The 19,399-nt window shown below is 36.8% G+C and overlaps 1 protein-coding gene across 2 annotated transcripts in view; it reads left to right on the forward strand.

Moving 5' to 3' along the window:
* The window catches only part of LOC127449447 (low-density lipoprotein receptor-related protein 8-like), a 279,198-nt gene that overhangs the window by 92,025 nt on the left and 167,774 nt on the right, over positions 1–19,399 (forward strand). For both annotated transcript variants that reach the window (XM_051712861.1, XM_051712860.1), the window contains exon 3: positions 16,400–16,522. In XM_051712861.1, the coding sequence (XP_051568821.1) occupies positions 16,400–16,522 (123 nt within the window). The remainder of the gene's footprint in view (positions 1–16,399; positions 16,523–19,399) is intronic.

A 19,399-nucleotide genomic window follows, 5' to 3' on the forward strand; every position in this document is an offset into this window, starting at 1 on the left:
ATTTTGGTTGAAGAAAAGTAAGCTTTTTGAAAATTGTGACAGATTGTGTTTTTCAATAAATAACTGTTCTTGCAGTTGTAAACACTATTAGTTGAGAAAGTAGAGGTTTATTTACAGCAGTGGACAATCATACAGCATTCAGTAAGTAGTGAGCACCAAAAGTGCCCATGACCATCATGCACTTTTCATCGCCGGGGTTCTGTTTTCATGCTGCAGTATGTGTAAAATGTCTTAAACCAAAAGCTGCAGCTGTGTATGTTTGTGATATTACTGTCTCAAGCTGCTCTTTAACGTATTGTGTGTGTGACAGTTCACTGTTTTGTGTGTGACCCTCATCCTTGAATCATCCGCAGAGTTGCAGGACCCACCACTGACAGAAAGTGTCTCTCCTGTCAAAGTGCATCTACACTGGATGTTTTAATTGTCATGTTTCATAGCTGTTAAAGGAATAGTTGACCCAAAAATGAAAATTCCCTCATCATTTACTCACCCTTGTGCCATCCCAGATGTGTATGACTTTCTTTCATCTGCTGAACTCAAATTAAGATTTTAGAAGAATATCTCAGGTCTGCAGGTCCATACAATGCAAGTGAATGGGTGCCAACATTTTGAAGCTCCAAAAATAACATAAGTCAGCATAAAAGTAAACCATAAGACTCCAGTGGTTAAATCAATGTCTCCAGAAGTGATAAGATAGGTGTGGGTGAGAAACAGATCACTTTTACATTTTCCAAACTGTGTTTTTGGAGATTCACATTCTTCATATTGCCCCCTTCTGGGCAGGGAGAAGAATTTCATGCAAAAAAAGGACTTAAAAATGTATCTGTTTTTCACCCACACCTATCATATCACTTCTGAAAGTATGGATGATGCCTTTATGTGCTTTTTGGAGCATATAAATGTTGGCACTCACCGAGATATTTATCTAAAAACCATAATTTGTGTTCTGCAGAAGAAAGAATGTCATTCACATCTGGGATGGCATGAGTAAATGATGAGAGAATTTTCATTTTTGGATGAACTTACCTTTAAGTCATCTTTGTAAAATTGTCTATATTTTTCTATCAGTCTAGGTTTCTATTTCTAAGCCACTCAGATTATTGTTCAGAGTTTTTAGTTTTAACTAAGTATCAGTCTGTCAGCATGTCACCAGTTTTTGTCCTAAAATTCCTTAGGAGAAATAAAAATAGAAGCTAATAGGATCTGTTTGTCCAGCCAATTGCAGATGGGGAACCTAAGTTTGGGAAACCAATTTGAAAACAGTCATTATTTTTGAAATTCTGTTTGGTAATGCTTGTAATGCAGAAATTAGTTATATTAGTTATATTTTTAGTTGTAAATATTTTAATACAGTTAACAGTTTTATTAACCCTATATGTATACCCTTCTCAAATCCCAACCCTGAACCTAACCGTCAGTGGAGTACAAATTTAATTTTACAGCGAAAATGCAACCTCAGGATCCCGCTCTCCAATGTTTAAAGGGGTGCGATTACTTCCTGGTTTCCGTGTAACCAAGGCGCTTGTCTCAGATGTTGCTCACGCAAACTACTGATATTATAAAGAGATCTAATATGTGATATTTGTTTTATTTTTTATTATTGGCTACCTTGTGCTCTTTCTCTCTCTCATATGTCTCTTATGCACTGAGTAGGTCTAATGCAGTAGCTGTATTGTTGGATTGTTTAAATTGCCACATGATTTAACCACAAACACTATGCAGCAGAGACATACAGATAGGAAAAGGTGATATAGAAGAGTAACTTGTTTTGAATGCTAGAGGGCTTGTCTTTCCAAAGGGGGAAAAAAAAGAACAGAAGTGGACGAAGGTGGAGAGGTTGATGGATTTGATTAGAACATTGACCATCAAGGAGACTGAGACTAGGGGAGAAGGCAGCACATTTGTTCATGCCGTGTGGGGAAGGAGATTCTGACCTCTAGGTTTTATTTTTTTAGAAATATGTGAACAAAGGAGGGAAGGTCTCACTGCTATGGGAGGTCCCACAGCTCTATGTAAGTGTGTGTGCAGTCTTTAATGAGGGTATTTGGCATTGAGGGTATGGCCTCTAATTGTTTTTCATCTACATAAATAGCGCTCTCACACACCTGCTCCATTACACGTTCAAACACCTGTGTGCAATTTGATCACACGTTAAACGCCTTTTCACTTGTACTACAACACCAGTCAAACACCTCAAAGACACATCTCCTTTTAGTCTAATTAGGCACTTAAAACCTTAAAAGGCACTTTATAATGTGTGGGTCCATAGTAATTAAACAGTACACAACATGACACTGTTTTTCACATACTGCTATTATACTCAAACAAACCCACATGGCATCTTTTTTTTTTTTTTTCTGTTCTCATTGTGAGAAAAAATCTGCAGAATTCTGCCAAATATTTTAAAAATGATAAAAATGAGTTAATCATATTTGAGAGTAGGCTAAGTTTGGAAGCTCAAAGGATTATAAAATAATCCAAATGTTTTCTTTAAAAGCAAACACAAAGGGTCCGATATGTGTAGAAATGACTATTCTAAAATCTGCTGATTATTTTGCATATCTTTTACTCAAATAATTAATCACTTTCTGTGTTTCATGTAAGGCACTGATTTAAATGAAAGTTAAGTTCTCTGGTCCAATTGAAAGTGATTATTTGGGTAGTTGACATTAAATAGTTCTAGAAAGCTGTGGTATTCTCCATCTAAACTATTGTAAACAACATTTTGCTCATTCTTTAATAGTTTTTTTTTTTCGCACTCAGTTTTTGTGATATCATATTTGTGATCATCATATTAATTGTGAAACTTCATGAAATATTTGAAGGAAAAGCAATGGTGACTATTCACAGCACTTAAAATATACACTTTATCTTATACAAAACTTGTTTAACCTAATGTCTTGATGTTGATAAAAAAAATTAAAAAAAGTTATGTCATTGGATTCCAATAAGAGAGCTGAATTACAGTATCATCATTCCCCATCATGCCTCAACATCACTTTCCTATTCCCTTGCTCTCATTCTCATGAAAAAACATCTGTCTTTTCCCACCTAATTAATGAAAGCAACCGACAGTAAGGTGCTTTTGCTTTGACAGACCCTGACGTGATCTGTTTGATTGCATTTAGCTCGCCTCAAAGCCAAAAATAACAACAATGCTCGGTGTTTGCATCAAGCACATGCAATCGGGAGATGGGCTCCAGAGAACCAAGAATGACATTAGTTACATTGTTGCTCTTCAAACCCACACTTTCCATCCTATTAATGATTCAGTTAAGTATAGATATGTGACCACTATAAGGTATATCACTCCAATTGTCAGTGTAAATATTTATGCACTAATGGTTGCTGCATGATAACGTTTTTTATGCTCTTATTTGTTTGAGGAGAAACATCAACAGTGCAGAAATCAATAGATATAAACAGATCGAGAAATATTGGATAGCTGCAGAGGAACATACAGTACAACGATATAATGTGCTAATTAGGAACCTCATAATTTTTGACCTCTTGTTTGCTCTCCAATTCCCAAAAATGTCTCTCTCTCTGGTCACATGAAGTGCACACTGCAGCTATATATAGTTGTTACTCCTATTCTAAATGCCTAATCCCACTCTGTGCATAGAGAGCTCAGTTATTTATAGTAGTGACAACCACATTCTACAAATGCTTTTATATGCAAAAAAAGTTTTGACAACTGTATTTACATTAAAGCCATAAAAAAATGTTTTTTTTTTTTTAAATGGCACGTCTCTTGGTGATGGTTTATTGAAATTGACAGACTTTTGCCAATCTGGTCACTAATATCACTTTGGTCAAAAATAACTAACACCAATCGGGTTAAAGAATTGGTATCCATGCTTCTTGTTTACAGTTGTGAATATGTTTCCACAACGTTGCCAGGCATACCAGTCACTGCAATTTCAGCATTGACTTCTGTATTTAAGACACACTTGGAATGATACTTCAGGGCAGGGTAGGTGAACGTCTAAGGCCCACAATTACCATTTTACCCGGCCCGCAAGGCGATTCAAGAAATAATTTGAAAAGTGTAAATATATAAATATAATGAAAATTTAAAGTGATTTAAAATGTTGTATAATGGAATTAACTTAAAAAAACAAATTATTGGTGCGTGAGCACATAACAGAATGTGTACGTTAATTTCAACCCACAATCACAAATCTCAAGTAATTGTATGGCCTGCGGATAATTTTTTAAATACTCGAATGGCCTTTGGTAGGAAAAAGTTTCCCCACCCCTACTTTAAGGGATTCACTTCTGCATGCAAGTGTGATTGTGACTCCCAAAACTTGACAGTGTGCATGTGAGCTGTTTTGCCAGGTCATTACCAGTTCACACAAAAATTTTAATTCTGTCATTTTTTTTTTACTCACCCTTATGTTTTTCCAAACTCATATAACCAAGTAGATGTTGGGCAGAATGTTAAGGGGTTTCCACATGACTTGCATCAGTGTTGCCGAATACAGCTTTACCATTATCTCTCTGTGCTTTCATCAAGTGCTGTAACGCAGGGGTCAATGTTCACACTATTTCAACTATGACCTTGTTTCTGCTGACCTTTCGAAAAAGCTGCCAATAATTACTGGGCAATTCAGATGACATATAATTTACCTGTGTGCTGCTAGTGCTAAAATTTAAATACATTCTCTGCAGCGCTTTTCATGTGGAGGTGCTTGGCACTGGCATTGAGTGGTGCATTGACCCCCCGATGCGAGTCATGTGGAAGTCATTTTGGCCTCAGTCACCATTCACGTTCATTGTTGGGGAAAAATGCAATAAAAGTGAATGGTTCCTGAGGCTAATGTTCGGCGAAACAACTCCTTTTGTGTTCTATTGAAGAAGGAAAGTTAGGAACAACATGAGTGATTACATTGTTGTATGCATGCTTATTCCTGAGCTGCTGTTGTAATTGTGCGCCACCTTTAAGTCCAGGTTTGCATATTTCTGCATGGATTTACTGTATTTGTAAGAAGTTGGTCTTGGGTCAGCACTTTAGAAAAACTTTCATTCCCAGCCAAGTTGCTGACACCAGCACTAGTCTGCATCTTACCTCCAACTCCCTAATGCTCCATTCAGCGGGTTGCCCCTGTGCCACTTGATCTTTTAAATGGACCTAGTTTCACACTACCTTTAACTTTTTTCCTTAAGAAGGCATTGTTATTCCTGAACAAATTCCAAACTGACAAAATGCTCAATTTAAGCTTTTAGAGTGTAGGAGTTTACTGGCTTTAGTGCATGTTTGCTCATGGCTGCCTTCCTTCGTCTTGCCTCTATCACAAAGATACTCGAACTCCTTGATGTGTTAAACAAAAAGGTAAAAGAGGTGTCTGATGAAGGCACTTTCACAGAATCTGCATACACAGGCAGCAGAGGCAGATTAGTGTGTTATTCAGCTGTAAAGTGACAGTGTAAAGCGGTTCACACAGGGCTTTATTTTCTCACTTCCTCAAAGGAGTTCAGTTTTGCCTTTGAAATCCACCTGGGTTTCAGGCTTAATCTTGTTGTCACCTTTGCAGCTTGTTAGCTTATTATTTCTTATTTTCTTCCAGCTTTTTTCTTTTTGTCATCTTTGAACCCAGAGAGTTGGAGATAACAGTTTCTATGCACTGTACACAGTAAGTAGTGTGATATTCTACCTCAACAATACTGTAGAAATACTCTATCCTAAGTGGCCGTTCACAATGAAAATGTTTTTGCATCTGTACTATTTGTCAATGTGAAGATGTGCTAGACGAACGTCTTTGACCTTTTTTTTCAGTGTCTTGTGTAGGTGTGCCACATTTTTTAGCCATTGTCAAGTTAAAATTAATGTTGTGTTGTATCTAGGTTTATTTAGCACAATAACGCATTCATTCTGAACAGAGAAAAATAATTTTTATGAACTATATTTTAGTTGTTAGTTTCTTTTTTTTAAATTGTTTGTCATTACTTTTTGTTCACCCTTTAATATTTTTTTGGGAAAAGAGACTGCCACTCGCAAGTGTTTGAAAATACAAAACTTACTGTACTGTAAAAAGTTCAAAGAGGCAGTTGTTAAGGAACAATTTCTACCTGATCTAACTCTTAAAATTAAAAGTTACCACATGAAGTACTTTTTTTTTTTTTAAATGTTAAATGACAACATTTTTAACATTGAGCATGTTTACGTTCACGTTCTTACACCGATTATGGTTAATAAGCCCTCGAAGCGTGTGGTCATATAAATGCATTAAACGGCATTCCTTTATCGGTTTATGGTCATTAACGGCTTAAGAATAAACCAATCAACAAAGGTAGATTTTTGCTCCTTACCCCGATTTCACATTGCATGTAAACAGCTTTACCACCGTTCTTACCAACTTATTCAATGTACGCAAATCTTGTGCGCATGCCTCTTTACAGTTTGACGTCAAAAGCAGAGAATATCTCGATTATTTCAATTCTCATGTAAATGTGTTTTTCTTGCTTTATCAGATTTCTTAAATAAGCTGATTTTTGGAAGTTATCAGCGTATTGGTGTGCATGTAAACATGCTCAGTGTGTCACATTAAGTCAATGCATACTCCATTATTTCCATTCTTTCTCAGAACGAGCTAAGAATATATGTCTATAACCTTTTTTACTTTGTAAGAATTTCCGCTTATAGATAGGGATGGGCATTTAGGTCATTTTGTCTACTCGAGTACTCGAAGTAATTATTCGAGTACTCATTGAGTACTCGGGCTGGGGCGGGGGGCACATAAACATGTACATATACAGTATGTACAAATACTGTATGTTATACGTCTTTGGCTGCTGCATTGCGTGTCATTGTTCCAGTGTCTATTCATTTTTATAGGCTGCTATAATGTAGTCTGTTACAATAAGTACAAAAGGGGGCATAATAATGCATGTTATTTTGTCATTATGTGAAGACTCGCTGGCCAATTCATTAAAACAATGATCAGACCGTGCGTCTCTGTTCTTCCTTCGGGTTACCGTAATAAGCTTATTAAGTGCGCACCACTGTTTCTGAACCGTGTATTTGCAAATCGGGGTTGGCATGACTGGAACCGTTGCGTTTTTAAAATGCCATGTTAAGTTGAAAATAGATTTGAAGTCCCTGCGTTCTGTTACATTCAGCTGTTATCCTTCTAGAAAGAGCTTGCCTTGTGTGTGTGTGTACACTCCACAGTGTTGAGCACCGCGAACAGAAAGTCACGCCGTGCTCTTTTGGAGTTTGTTGCCGTGATGATTCATGCTTCCTCCCATTTAACTCAGAATTTTAAACTTCATACTGAGAAAACTGCAATGGAATGCCACTTTATGTTGGACTTACAACTCGTGCGGAAATCTTCTGCTCTGATTTCGCTGAGATGCAGGTGTGTGACATCACACAAACGTCGGCACCGAGGGAGATTTTCAGTCAATGATAAACCTTCACTTTTATTAAATAATATACATTAATGAGTCAAAGTTTCAACATTATATGACAATAAAGCTTGTTTAGCAAATGTGTGCAGAGACAGATGTTCAAAACATTGTGGATTCAACTTTCTTTCGATTATCGTAAACCTGTTGAAAAAATGCTAGCATTGAGGCATCGTTTGTTCGGTTGCTATGAGATGTCTCTGTTGACAATCAAGGCACTGCTGGAAATTACAACATAATCAATCTCAAAATAAAAAATAAGGCCACCCTTTGGCACGTTTGTGTGTAGTTGTCACTGAATTTTGAATTCATTGAAAAGTCACATCATGCATTTTCATTACCGATCACCGTTTTTATGATCGATCATTGCTGTCACTTCTGAGTACTCGGGTACTCGTGCCCATTCTTACTTGTACAACATTGTGGACTGTAAGGGTTTTTTTGTGACAAACACACTGGAACCAATGTAGGCTATTTCCTCAAAAAAAAAAAAAAAAAAAAAAAAAAAAAATTGGACAATGCTGTTTCTATGGTGCAATGATGCAGTAAAGCAAGTTCAAATGAAAGTTGAATGGAAATTAGTTAGTAAAAGATCACAGTATAGTACAGTTTGGAGTTTGCAATATAATACAATAATCTTAATATTATCATATCGTGGCTCAAAAAGTGAAATCTCCATGTTCCTGCTGATTCACAGACTTGGCAACATGTAAACTAGCCAATCGTGCACATACACATTCACACACATAGACAGCTTGCAACCAGGTGTCTTTACACTGTTCCCTTTGGGAACATATTGTTTCATTCGCTCACCTTTTGCAATCTCACTCCCTCACTCTACTGTTTCAATAGATTCCCTAGATACCCTTTATCTTCCTCTCTCTTTTAGACACGCTCACATGCATGAATACAGCTGGGGTATGCGCAAAGACATGTACATCACTTTTCACCTTTCACGCTTTGTGTGTGCTACATAAGTATAGGGTACTAAGCAAATGGGGTCTCAGACACATAGTCACATGGAAATAAAGAGAGTAAATCATATTGTACCAGTCTGTAGTAGGTGAAAATGTATTACCCTATAAATTGTACAGTATGTGTTAGTGTGTGTATGTTTGTCTTTCTCTGTTTGTTAGTGCTAATTAAGAAGAATGAATGGCCATATAGTTCTAATATCTAAACATGTCTTTAAAAAAGTGAGGGATCATATAGAAATTGATAGCAACTGAAAAATGTTACATGCAAGAACTAAAACATTGTAAAAAAATAAAATAAAATAAAAAATAGTTAAAATGATCTAGGCGTGTTTTGTAGGGGTGAAACAATTAATCGATCCAATAACCAACGATCCAATGTTATCGATACAACACGTAAATATCGATATGGAAATGTTTTTAAGATGTACCTTTATTTTAATATTCTCATGTCAGCCACATCCGTACGCATTTCCGTCAGGCGATGAAGCAAACTTAATACATTCATGTTTCACTTTATGAGCGCTAAATATGCTTTTCATGAGGGACACGGATGTGCGCGGGGTCTTTGAAGCCAAATTGTGCTCTGCTATCCGTGTGGCATGCGCAAGCGTCAACTGGGCAACAGGATCAGTGTGAGCACGTCAACCGGGTGTTCCTTAAAATGTGAGCTCTCGTGACAAACGTAGAGCGGCTCACATGCGCGATTAATTCGGGCTTCCATCAATATCATTACGCATGCGACCCATTTGAATTTTACATGAGAATTTGCTATTTAAAAGTACCATGGAGCAGTTCAACCATCATGTGAAACATCTTGACCACGCCGACATTCTGAACAGCACTAACGAGAGAAAGAGAAACACCTGCTCAGCTCCAGCATCAGTTATAAGACTTTATACATCTACACATCAACACCCTTACTAACATTTATACCATTTAACTGTAACAGAATTTTTCATTACAACTGTGGAAGTTGTAGTCAAGAAAACCATGGATAGCATGGATAGTTGGAAACAATTCATGGGTATGTAAGTAATTTGAATCAGATTAAACTGAAAAATAAGATGTAATCAAACGATTGATGATCACTTGTGTGTGATGTTATTTTTTTATATTAATATCTGTATAATTATTTTCAACATCTGAAGTACCTTATTTTGTTGTGGATGTCCCAATGAGGACACTAAATTTGCACTTTTCAGAGAGCTCAATAAAATATTAAAATTATATTTTGGTTGCATCTGTGGGCAAAACAAATTAATTGATTGTGTAAAATAGGCACATAATATCGGAATATCGATCGCAGGGCCCTGAAGCGAATCAAATCGAATCGTATCGTGGCAGACTTTGAAGTATCTGCAAATATCGGATCGCAGGCCAAGAGAATCGATATAAGATTGTATCCTGATTAAACGTCTGATTTAAACCCCTAACCACAAGCTGTTTTTTACTAGGTTAATAAGGAAGAATGATGTTTGTTGGTTTTTATTTATTTGTTCCAAAATAACAATGCATAGTTATAAACATCAATATTTACCTACTTTAGTATTTTATGCTATGTTATGCTATATAAAGTACTTTATTACTTTATGCTAGCAAATCATAATACAAGGAGAATACGCAAAACTAGACCATCAGGGTGGTCTTTAGGAAGCTTAAAGACCAAATAAAAAGCTCTTTAAATCTTTGTGACATTCATCATGATGTTGTTTGATTTTATGTTGCCAACATAATCACAGCAAATATATAATAATAAAATGTCATTGTGGTCAAAATAGGATTTTAAATGTAAAATATCGAAAAGTCAAATGTGGTACAGATATGTTAAAAAGAAAAGGCAAAATATTGACTTGGTGAGGTGGCTCTTTTCATAGAGTCCATTTACGGTTATGACCTGTCAATGTTTATAGCCCTGCTCAAGATGGCACCACGATTGCTTTATCCTATAATAGGTGGACTCTCCTATCTCGAATGAGCATTCAGAGTCACATAAACCACAGTCAGTCAATCACAGCACCTCCCCAAACAGTACACTGCAGACCTCTGATCCAGTATAGGGTAAAAGATTTATTTCTCCCGATAACATGAGTGGACTATTGAATTTTACATCAGATTTAATGAGCATTAGACCAGTATAAAGTGACTAAAACCTTACAAATTACTACTGTTTTCTAAAAGCTGTTAAACACCCCAATGCTTACCACATTCAGGTGTGTTTTTTACAAGGCTGTTTTTGTTTAAGCAGCTCTATAGACCATTTTGAACCAGACTGAATGACAATTCCCCATCTGTTCCATTGCTTTTTAAAATTGGATTGGCAATTCGGCAGTTTCGAGGAAGCTGAACATGTCAAGCGTGTTTAGATTGTGGCCTGACGTTCTCTGTGAAGTCTTAGAGGAAATGGTTTGTGAAATTGATGGACCTTGAGCAGCTCTTGTGTCCTGTCCAGACTGCCCGCTCTTTGAAACGTGGCAGCAGACACAAAGAGGGCACCTACTGCTAGCTAAACATCACAGGCCAGCAGACTGTCAGTAATCAGTGTGGCCTCAGAAGCATGGAACCATGGGAATGTCAATCACTGACACCAGCAGAGACATTATAAGTGGATGAGAAGGACCACTTACAGTATTTACAGTGTGTGTGTGTGTGTGTGTGTGTGTGTGTGTGTGTGTGTGTGTGTGTATATATATATATATATATATATATATATATATATATATATAATATACACTGGCGGCCAAAAGTTTGGAACAATGTACAGATTTTGCTGTTTCGAAAGATAATTGGTACTTTAATTCACAAATGTGGCATTCAACTGATCACAAAATATAGTCATGACATTACTGATGTAAAAAACAGCACCATCACTATTTGAAAAAGGTCATTTTTGATCAAATCTAGACAGGCCCAATTTTCAGCAGCCATCATTTCAACACCTTATCCTTGAGTAATCATGCTAAATTGCTAATTTGGTACTAGAAAATAACTTGCCATTATATCAAACACAGCTGAAAGCTATTTGGTTAGTTAAATGATGCTTAACATTGTCTTTGTGTTTGTTTTTGAGTTGCCACAGTATGCAAAAGATTGGCATGTCTTAAGGTCAAAAATGGCAATAAAGAAACAGCTTTTTCTAGAAACTCGTCAGTCAATCATTGTGTTGAGGAATGAAGGCTATACAATGCTTGAAATTGCCAAAAAAAACTGAAGATTTCATACAAAGGTGTTCACTACAGTCTTCAAAGACAAAGGACAACTGGCTCTAACAAGGACATAAAGAGATGTGGAAGGCCCAGATGTACAACTAAACAAGAGGATAAGTACATCAGAGTCTCTAGTTTGAGAAATAGACGCCTCACATGTTCTCAGCTGACAGTTTCATGTACAACAGTAAAGAGAAGACTCAGGGGTGCAGGCCTTATGGAAAAAATTGCAAAGAAAAAGCCACTTGAAACAGAAAAAACAAAAAGAAAAGGTTAGAGTGGGCAAAGAAACAGAGACCTCGGACAACAGATAATTGGAAAAGAGTGTTATGGATCTTAACCCCATTGAGCTTTTGTGAGATCAGCTAGACTGTAAGGTGTGTGAGAAGTGCCCGACAAAACATCTATGGAAAATGCCATAGAAAGCGTGGGGTGAAATGTCACCTGAGTGTCTGGACAAACTGACAGCTAGAATGCCAAGGATTTGCAAAGCTGTCATTGCTGCACGTGGAGGATGTTTTGATGAGAACTTTTGAAGTAGTTTAAGTTCTGATTTTTTTAAAAAATCGTAATAGTAATTTTTCACATTATTAATGTCTTGACTATACATTGTGATCAGTTGCCACTTTGCCACTTTGGTGAATAAAAGTACCAATTTCTTTCCATAAGAGCAAGATCTGAACATTATTCCAAACTTTTGGCCACCAGTGCATATATATATATATAGTGTATATAGTGTATATATTTGTGATTTTGTACAATCTTTATGTATGTGTGCCTAGTGTGAGTCTCTGCATAATGGAATATATGCTGCTTGTAATTCATACCATGTACCAGGTGCTTTAAGCTGCCAGCCTGCATTGGAGTTCCTAGAGGAAAATTAGTAAAACCAGCACTTACACTTGCCTGTGTTTTCTCAAACCCACACAACATACTTTAACAGCCAACTCCCCAAGTCTCACCAGCCCCTTTGCGCTTTCCACGTCAGCAACATCTGTCAGTATTTCAAGCTATAATGTTTGCTGCTGCGGTTAATTAAAAGCATAATACAATGAACCAACATGTGGTATAGAAGTAATTTCTTAGAGGTGAAGTATGTAATTTCTGTGCCAAGTGGCACAAAATGGTATTACAAAAATCATTGTTTCCAAACTTTTTTCCTAACTCTCCTTCCCCATCAAACAGATAGTCCTGCCCCAAACACATGCCATTTGTTGAGCCAGAAGTTGACGTCAAAGTGCTTAAACAGTGCAATGTTTTATAAGTGCCAGAGTCACTAGTTGCGCCTTAATCGCATACTGAGTATGTACTGTATTGATGAAGAGCATACTTCTCGGCCATTAATAAAGTATTTTCTTTAGGTATGCTGGTGAGTAGGTCTGGGCGATGTATTGAATGCTGACTATAATTGCGATGATTTTGCTGACACTATATATATATATACACTACTGGTCAAAACATTTGAAACACTTGATTGAAATGTTTCTCATGATCTTAAAAATCTTTTGATCTGAAGGCGTATGCTTAAATGTTTGAAATTAGTTTTGTAGACACAAATATAATTGTGCTACCATATTAATTTATTTCATTATAAAACTTAAAAAAAAAAAGTTTTTGAAATTGATGACTTGGACCAAATAATAAAGAAAAGCAGCCAATAAGTGCCCAGCATATAGATGGGAACTCCTTCAATACTGTTTAAAAAGCATCCCAGGGTGATACCTCAAGAAGTTGGTTGAGAAAATGTCGAGTACATGTCAGCAAATTCTAGTCAAAGGGTGACTACTTTGAAGATGCTAAAATATAACACAGTTTTGATTTAATTTGGATTTTGTTTAGTTACAACTTAATTTCCATAGTTCCATTTATGTTATTCCATAGTTTTGATGACTTTACTATTATTCTAAAATGTGAAGAAAAAAAAAATTATAATAAAGAATGAGTAAGTCTTTCAAAACTTTTGACTGGTAGTATATATAGGGTAGGACTATCTGTTTGATGGGGAAGCAGAGTTAGGAAAAAAAGTTTGGAAACAGTGATTTTTGTAATACCATTTGGTGCCACTTGGCACTCTCAAATCCCTTCTAATTTGGCCACTACATTTCCTGTAGTGTGCGTCATTATACAACCCCAATTCCGAATCAGATGATTGCAGCACACTCCAAAAAAGTTGGGACAGTCGAGTGTTTACCACTGTGAAACTGTGATTTCTTCTAATAACACTTATTAAGTATTTAGGCACTGAAGACACAAGTTTAAGTTTAAAAAGTGGAATTTTCCCCCATTCATCCATTATGCCGGTCTTCAGCTGCACAATTGTACAGGGGCTTCGTTGCCGTATTGCGCGCTTCATAATGCCCCGCACATTCTCAATTGGAGATGGTCAGGACTGCAGGCAGGCCAATGTAGCACCCACACTCTCTGTTTATTCGGCCAGTATGTGGTTTGAAGTTGTCCTTCTGAAAATTCCTGGATGTGCTGGATGGCAGTATATGCTGCTCCAAAATTTGTACATATCTGTCTGAATTAATGGTGCCCTCACAGATATGTGAGTTACCCATGCCATGGGCACTGACACACCCCTGGCCCATACAGACACTAGCTTTTGGACCTGACGCTAATAACATCTTGGATGGTCCTTTTCCTCTTTGGCCCTGAGAACATGATGGCTGTGTTTTTCAAAAACTATTTGAAATGTGGACTCATCGGACCAAAAAACACAGTTCCACTGTTCTACTTTCCATCTAAGATGAGACCGAGCCCAGAGAAGCCGGCAGCGCTTCTGAACAGTGTTGATGTAGGGCTTCTGCTTTGCATAGTAAAGTCTTAATTTGCATCTGTGGATACAGCGGCTAACAAAGGTTTACTAAAGTAATCACAAGCCCATGTTCATGATATCCATTACTGATGATATCTGTAATGGATATTCCTCTGTCTGAGGGATCAGAGATCACGCGCATTCAGAAGTGGTTTTCGTCTTGCCCTTTACGCACTGAGATTTGACCATATTCCTTGAATCTTTTAACTATATGTACTGACTTACCAATCCTTCAGGGCTGCCCAATTAAATGAGAAAATAGTCTGTGTGCAGTTCAGAATGAACGGGTGATTCAGTGTGAACCTGAATGACACCTCTTTCTGTAGTCTTTGGGAGCATTCAACCCATAACCTACTGGTCCAGGTTTCAGAGGAAGATAAAGGGTTGGGGAACATGATCTCTGTGATGTGTGAATTAATAAATCTCTAGGCTTGTTTCAGTGTAAGGTTGCTTGGTCGGGGAGATAGCGGAGACTTAAATGAAATCCTCTTGTTCTGATGGGAGGCAAAGGGCCTGGGATTTGCTTAGTGTTCCAGAGAAGAATTTCACAGAATAGCTTTCTCTGTCTGGTCTGTAGCAACTCGGTTGCTGTTTGACAGTCTTTTTGGTCCATGATTTTCACTCTTATCTGTGATTTTTCTACTGGTATCATTAATTAAAGGTTTGCTTTAGATTTTTATGGGGGAGCATATACTATGTCTTCCATTATATACTTCCATTTTAGAGATTTTATTTTGTAGATTTACTTTTGTAGGTTTGTCCAAAATTAAGTGAAATTAGCTGATATAGTAAACATGACATGAAAATTGACCCTATATATTTTGTAAATGCACTTTATTTTCTGGTCTTATTGTGTATGATTCACCAGTGCATGTCGCCAATATTTTTGCTTGTTGGAAAAAATAAAATAAATTATGAGATTGAGATTATGGAGATAAAATGGGTTGCGAACGTTGTCTCGTGTTGACTTGATCGTTGATAGATTCAGACATTTGATTATAGCAAAAATGCTGCAGCAGAAATAATATTTGTTCTTAGAGAGAAAAAAAACCCCAGCCAGGCATTCCATGTGTCAATTGATGCACATGATAAAATGTGGAAAGTGTGAACATTATTAAACCTTGTGTCTTCTATGCCTGATAAACCTGTTATTGGTCTTCCCTCCCAAAGAGCTGATACTGGTTCATCAATCGTTCTCCCTTCAGGCTGTTTTACCCAAGCCAAATACTGTATTTACTAGACCTAACGCAAGCAGTCTTTTATTAACACACATACAGAAATAAAAGCAAGGGTACAATTATATTTACAATGATGTGCACATGAGCCTTTGTTATTGCTCCCAATAGAGCTGTTTCTTCAGTTCATTTAAACACTCGTCCCAATTAAAGTACAAATTACGACAAGAAACTACAGAGAAACATTGTCCACTTTGCTGCATAGTGTTTGCCGTTTTTCTTTGAAACAAAAGCATGAGACTTTTGCTGTTCAGGTAGTCTCTGTCATTCTACATGAACATTTGTTGTCAAGTGTTTATGTCAGTAGTATGTCTGTGAAGTGATATAATTTTGTCATGGTGTCTGTCTCCTGCAGAATAGATTTTAAAGTGTGCTGGCTTAATTGACCAGTGTTTGGTTTTAGTTGTACTATGTTGTTTAAAGAAACTCTACAGTGCATTCTGACTGGATGAGCCACATTTAAAGCCATTGTAATATAACTATAAATGCACACTTGTGACTGCACATTCTATTTTAAATTACTTGCTAAGTTGCTTGGCAATCCCAATAAGGCTATTAAGAATAAATGTAACTGTATTGATTTAAATTTGACTGTGTCTTTTATATTAGTACTGTTGCCACCGTTTTATAAAAGCAGTTAACCACTCAAATCCATGCATGATTTTTCTAAGAACAATCCCAGTAACTTGAGTGGCTTACTGCTAAATTATAAGCCGTGCCTCTGTTCTTATCTTCCACTCTTTCTTTTAACAGCCAAAAAGACATGCGCCACGACAGACTTTGTGTGTAAGAATGGGCAGTGTGTACCAGCCCGCTGGAGGTGTGACGGAGAACCTGAGTGTCCAGATGGGTCGGATGAAGCAGAATCAACTTGCAGTAAGTAACCAAAGAGTGTGTGTTAGTGTTATAGTCCTGACTGACTTTGATCATTTTTATCCAAAGAAAAGAATGGAAATCAATGGGCCATTCGAAAGTGAACATCATCAGGGTAATATCTGGAGGGCAGATCTCTTGAATGAGTACTCTAAAGCAGTGTTTCCCAACCTTTTTTCTGCCACGGCACACTTTTTACGACTAAAAAATTCTACAGCACACCACTATCCCACATAGGCTAACCATCGTCAATATTTTTCCTTTTCAAGAACTTGTCCATGTTTTCTGTCCATCTTAGTAGCGTGTTTACTTGTAATGTTTGAAATTCAGCTATGCAAAAAAAAACAAACAAAAAAACAAGTCACATAGGTAGGCTACGCTGTGTGAGGTCACAGGTGGCAAGAGCACTAAATGGGTAATGAAAAAACAACAGATTTGCTTCTTTTCTAATTTGTAGATTTGTTCTTGCAATGCCACAACAAATTACAAGGATGCAAACTCATGAAGGGCGAAAAAGGTAAGACAAGCACTGGTCCACGAAAAAATTTTCTGGGGATATTTTTTTTTAAAGAATAAGCACCAATTCCAGCTATTTTAATGATTCAAGTTTATTCAAGTTTACAATTGTGCAGAATTAGCTGCAAAATAAAGAGTATTTTGGTGAGGCTTGCTTCTGTTTCACAAATTTGTTGAATTTTATTAACTGATTAGTTCAGTGACCCCTTCTGGAAATGTCACTAGGTGGCGACAAATGAGCATCTTATGTGCTATGAGTGAGTCAGTGAATCATTTTGAGTCATTCATGAACGAAATCTACTGAGAGACTTTATAGTGTTTAAACATTAAAATAACAAAGCAGATCTATAGTCTTCCTTCAGTCTGAGCATTATTTTTCATCCAAAAAAACAACAATAATAGTGAGTTTCAATAATGTCCTTACCTTCTCCTTTATTAAAACTTGCATGGCTACAAATCTACTGACTTCAGTATAAGAATTATAAACACAAAGCAGATCTATGGTATCATTTTCCTACAGTAGCCTATTTAAACTGCTGAGCATGGCTTTTATCAGAAAATACCACAGTAATAGACAAATAATAATAATTTTGAGTTTCAATAATGTTCTTTCATCATTGTAAAGCACATTTCACATGAGTTGAGTCGAGGCATCAGCGCTACGTTCAACGCCAGCGTCAAGCGCTGCATTGCCCTACACTTGACAAGAGTTGCAGAAAGCGTCACAGAGGGGCGATTTTACGATTTTGCCACGTAAAAAAGCAGGAGGTGTGCACAATAAACATTGAAAACATGTATTTGGAAGAGAGAAAAAAAGCTTGCAGTTGCTTTGATAGCAGAAAGTAATAAAAAGACTCGTTTATGCTTAGGTCTAAGCATTTTCTTGGTGAATTTAAATTAGTTCAATAACTGAGGTCTCTGTTATTCGTAAACGATAAGGTAATATTGAATTAAAAGAAATTATGAGGCATTCAATGTCTCTTCACAAATTTGGACAGTTTTTAAATATTTCTTGTTGCTTAGTACTCTCACAGACATTATTGGTGAAGCAAAAACTTGTGCGTGAAAAACACTTTGGTGTAAAGTGGCGTCACTTCATAGACTTCAATGTATTCTGCAGCGGTGACGCAAGTCATGTGAAAGACCCTTAACCCGTATAAATATCAGTCACTTTTGCACATTAATCATTGCTCTTCACTATCACAAAAGTGACTGATTATGGTTTCAAAATGGCAAATTTCTCCGAAAGGTTAGGAGTTTGGATCCCTGAAATTCTTTTTTTTTTTTTCATGCATTTAATTATTTTGTGGAATTTGATAATTTTCCACGGCACACCTGACAATCACACTAGTGTGCCGTGACACAGTGGTTGGGAAACACTGCTCTAAAGGGTGTAGGCCATTACGTCGTTCATGTGTGTGTACCCCACAGTATCCTTCAAGGGTGTGAAAGTGCCATTTGGAATTTGCCCTATAGGATCTTACCTGCAGCTATATAACTGCATATCCGGTTATGTAGCCAGTCTTCTTTGTTGTAGTAAACACTGCCTTGTGTTGGAATGCATTGCTCAGTTTTAAGTAATGTCATGAAATTAGTTGAGTTTTGCCTTTTATTTGCATGCATGCAGCTCTTTTTAGTTTTCTCTTTTAGTGTTTTTTTATCTGATAAACAGCCCTAGGCAATCCTTGGTTAGTATTTCCAATCTAAATATTTTTTTTTATTATTTTAAGCTCTGGACTGAGCCTTTATCTCTGGCCATGTGATGCATTTTGCTGTGGGCGGAATTTGTATCTCCAGCTGCTAATTGGCAGCAGTAATGTCTGCTTCATTGGCGTATTCACTCACTTGTGTACAAGTAATTGATATTGTCCACTCAGATCATGAGAAAATCTAATATTTGCACCTATTTTATGCACTCTGATTCTGAGGTTACTTCATTAGTGAACCAGGAGCATGTTCCCATCTCTTTGTTAGCATCAAAGGAAAATAGAAATTCCAGTTCAATGATTGCAAGAAAACCTGATCAGCCGTGATTTGACTATGTTTTTATTCCAATGGCTGTGGTATGCTGGGCAAGGAGGGATGATGGATACCTAGGCTATGTTTGGCATTTCATACTACCATAGTACCCTTACTATTGATGCAATATATTGTGCCCAGTATGTACATTTTTACCCAATTATATAAATACCCAAACTATACATGAATTGTGCAGTATACAACAGAGCACATTACACACAATACTGTATCTCACAATGCGATGCAATTAACTTGAACTTACATTTGCAATGTGATAAATGAACAAAGTAATTACAGCCAACATTTTTAGCATCTCTTTTTTTATTCATTCTTTGATCGCACTTC

The sequence above is a fragment of the Myxocyprinus asiaticus genome, chromosome 12, assembly GCF_019703515.2.
Source record: "Myxocyprinus asiaticus isolate MX2 ecotype Aquarium Trade chromosome 12, UBuf_Myxa_2, whole genome shotgun sequence".
Lineage (NCBI taxonomy): Eukaryota > Metazoa > Chordata > Actinopteri > Cypriniformes > Catostomidae > Myxocyprinus > Myxocyprinus asiaticus.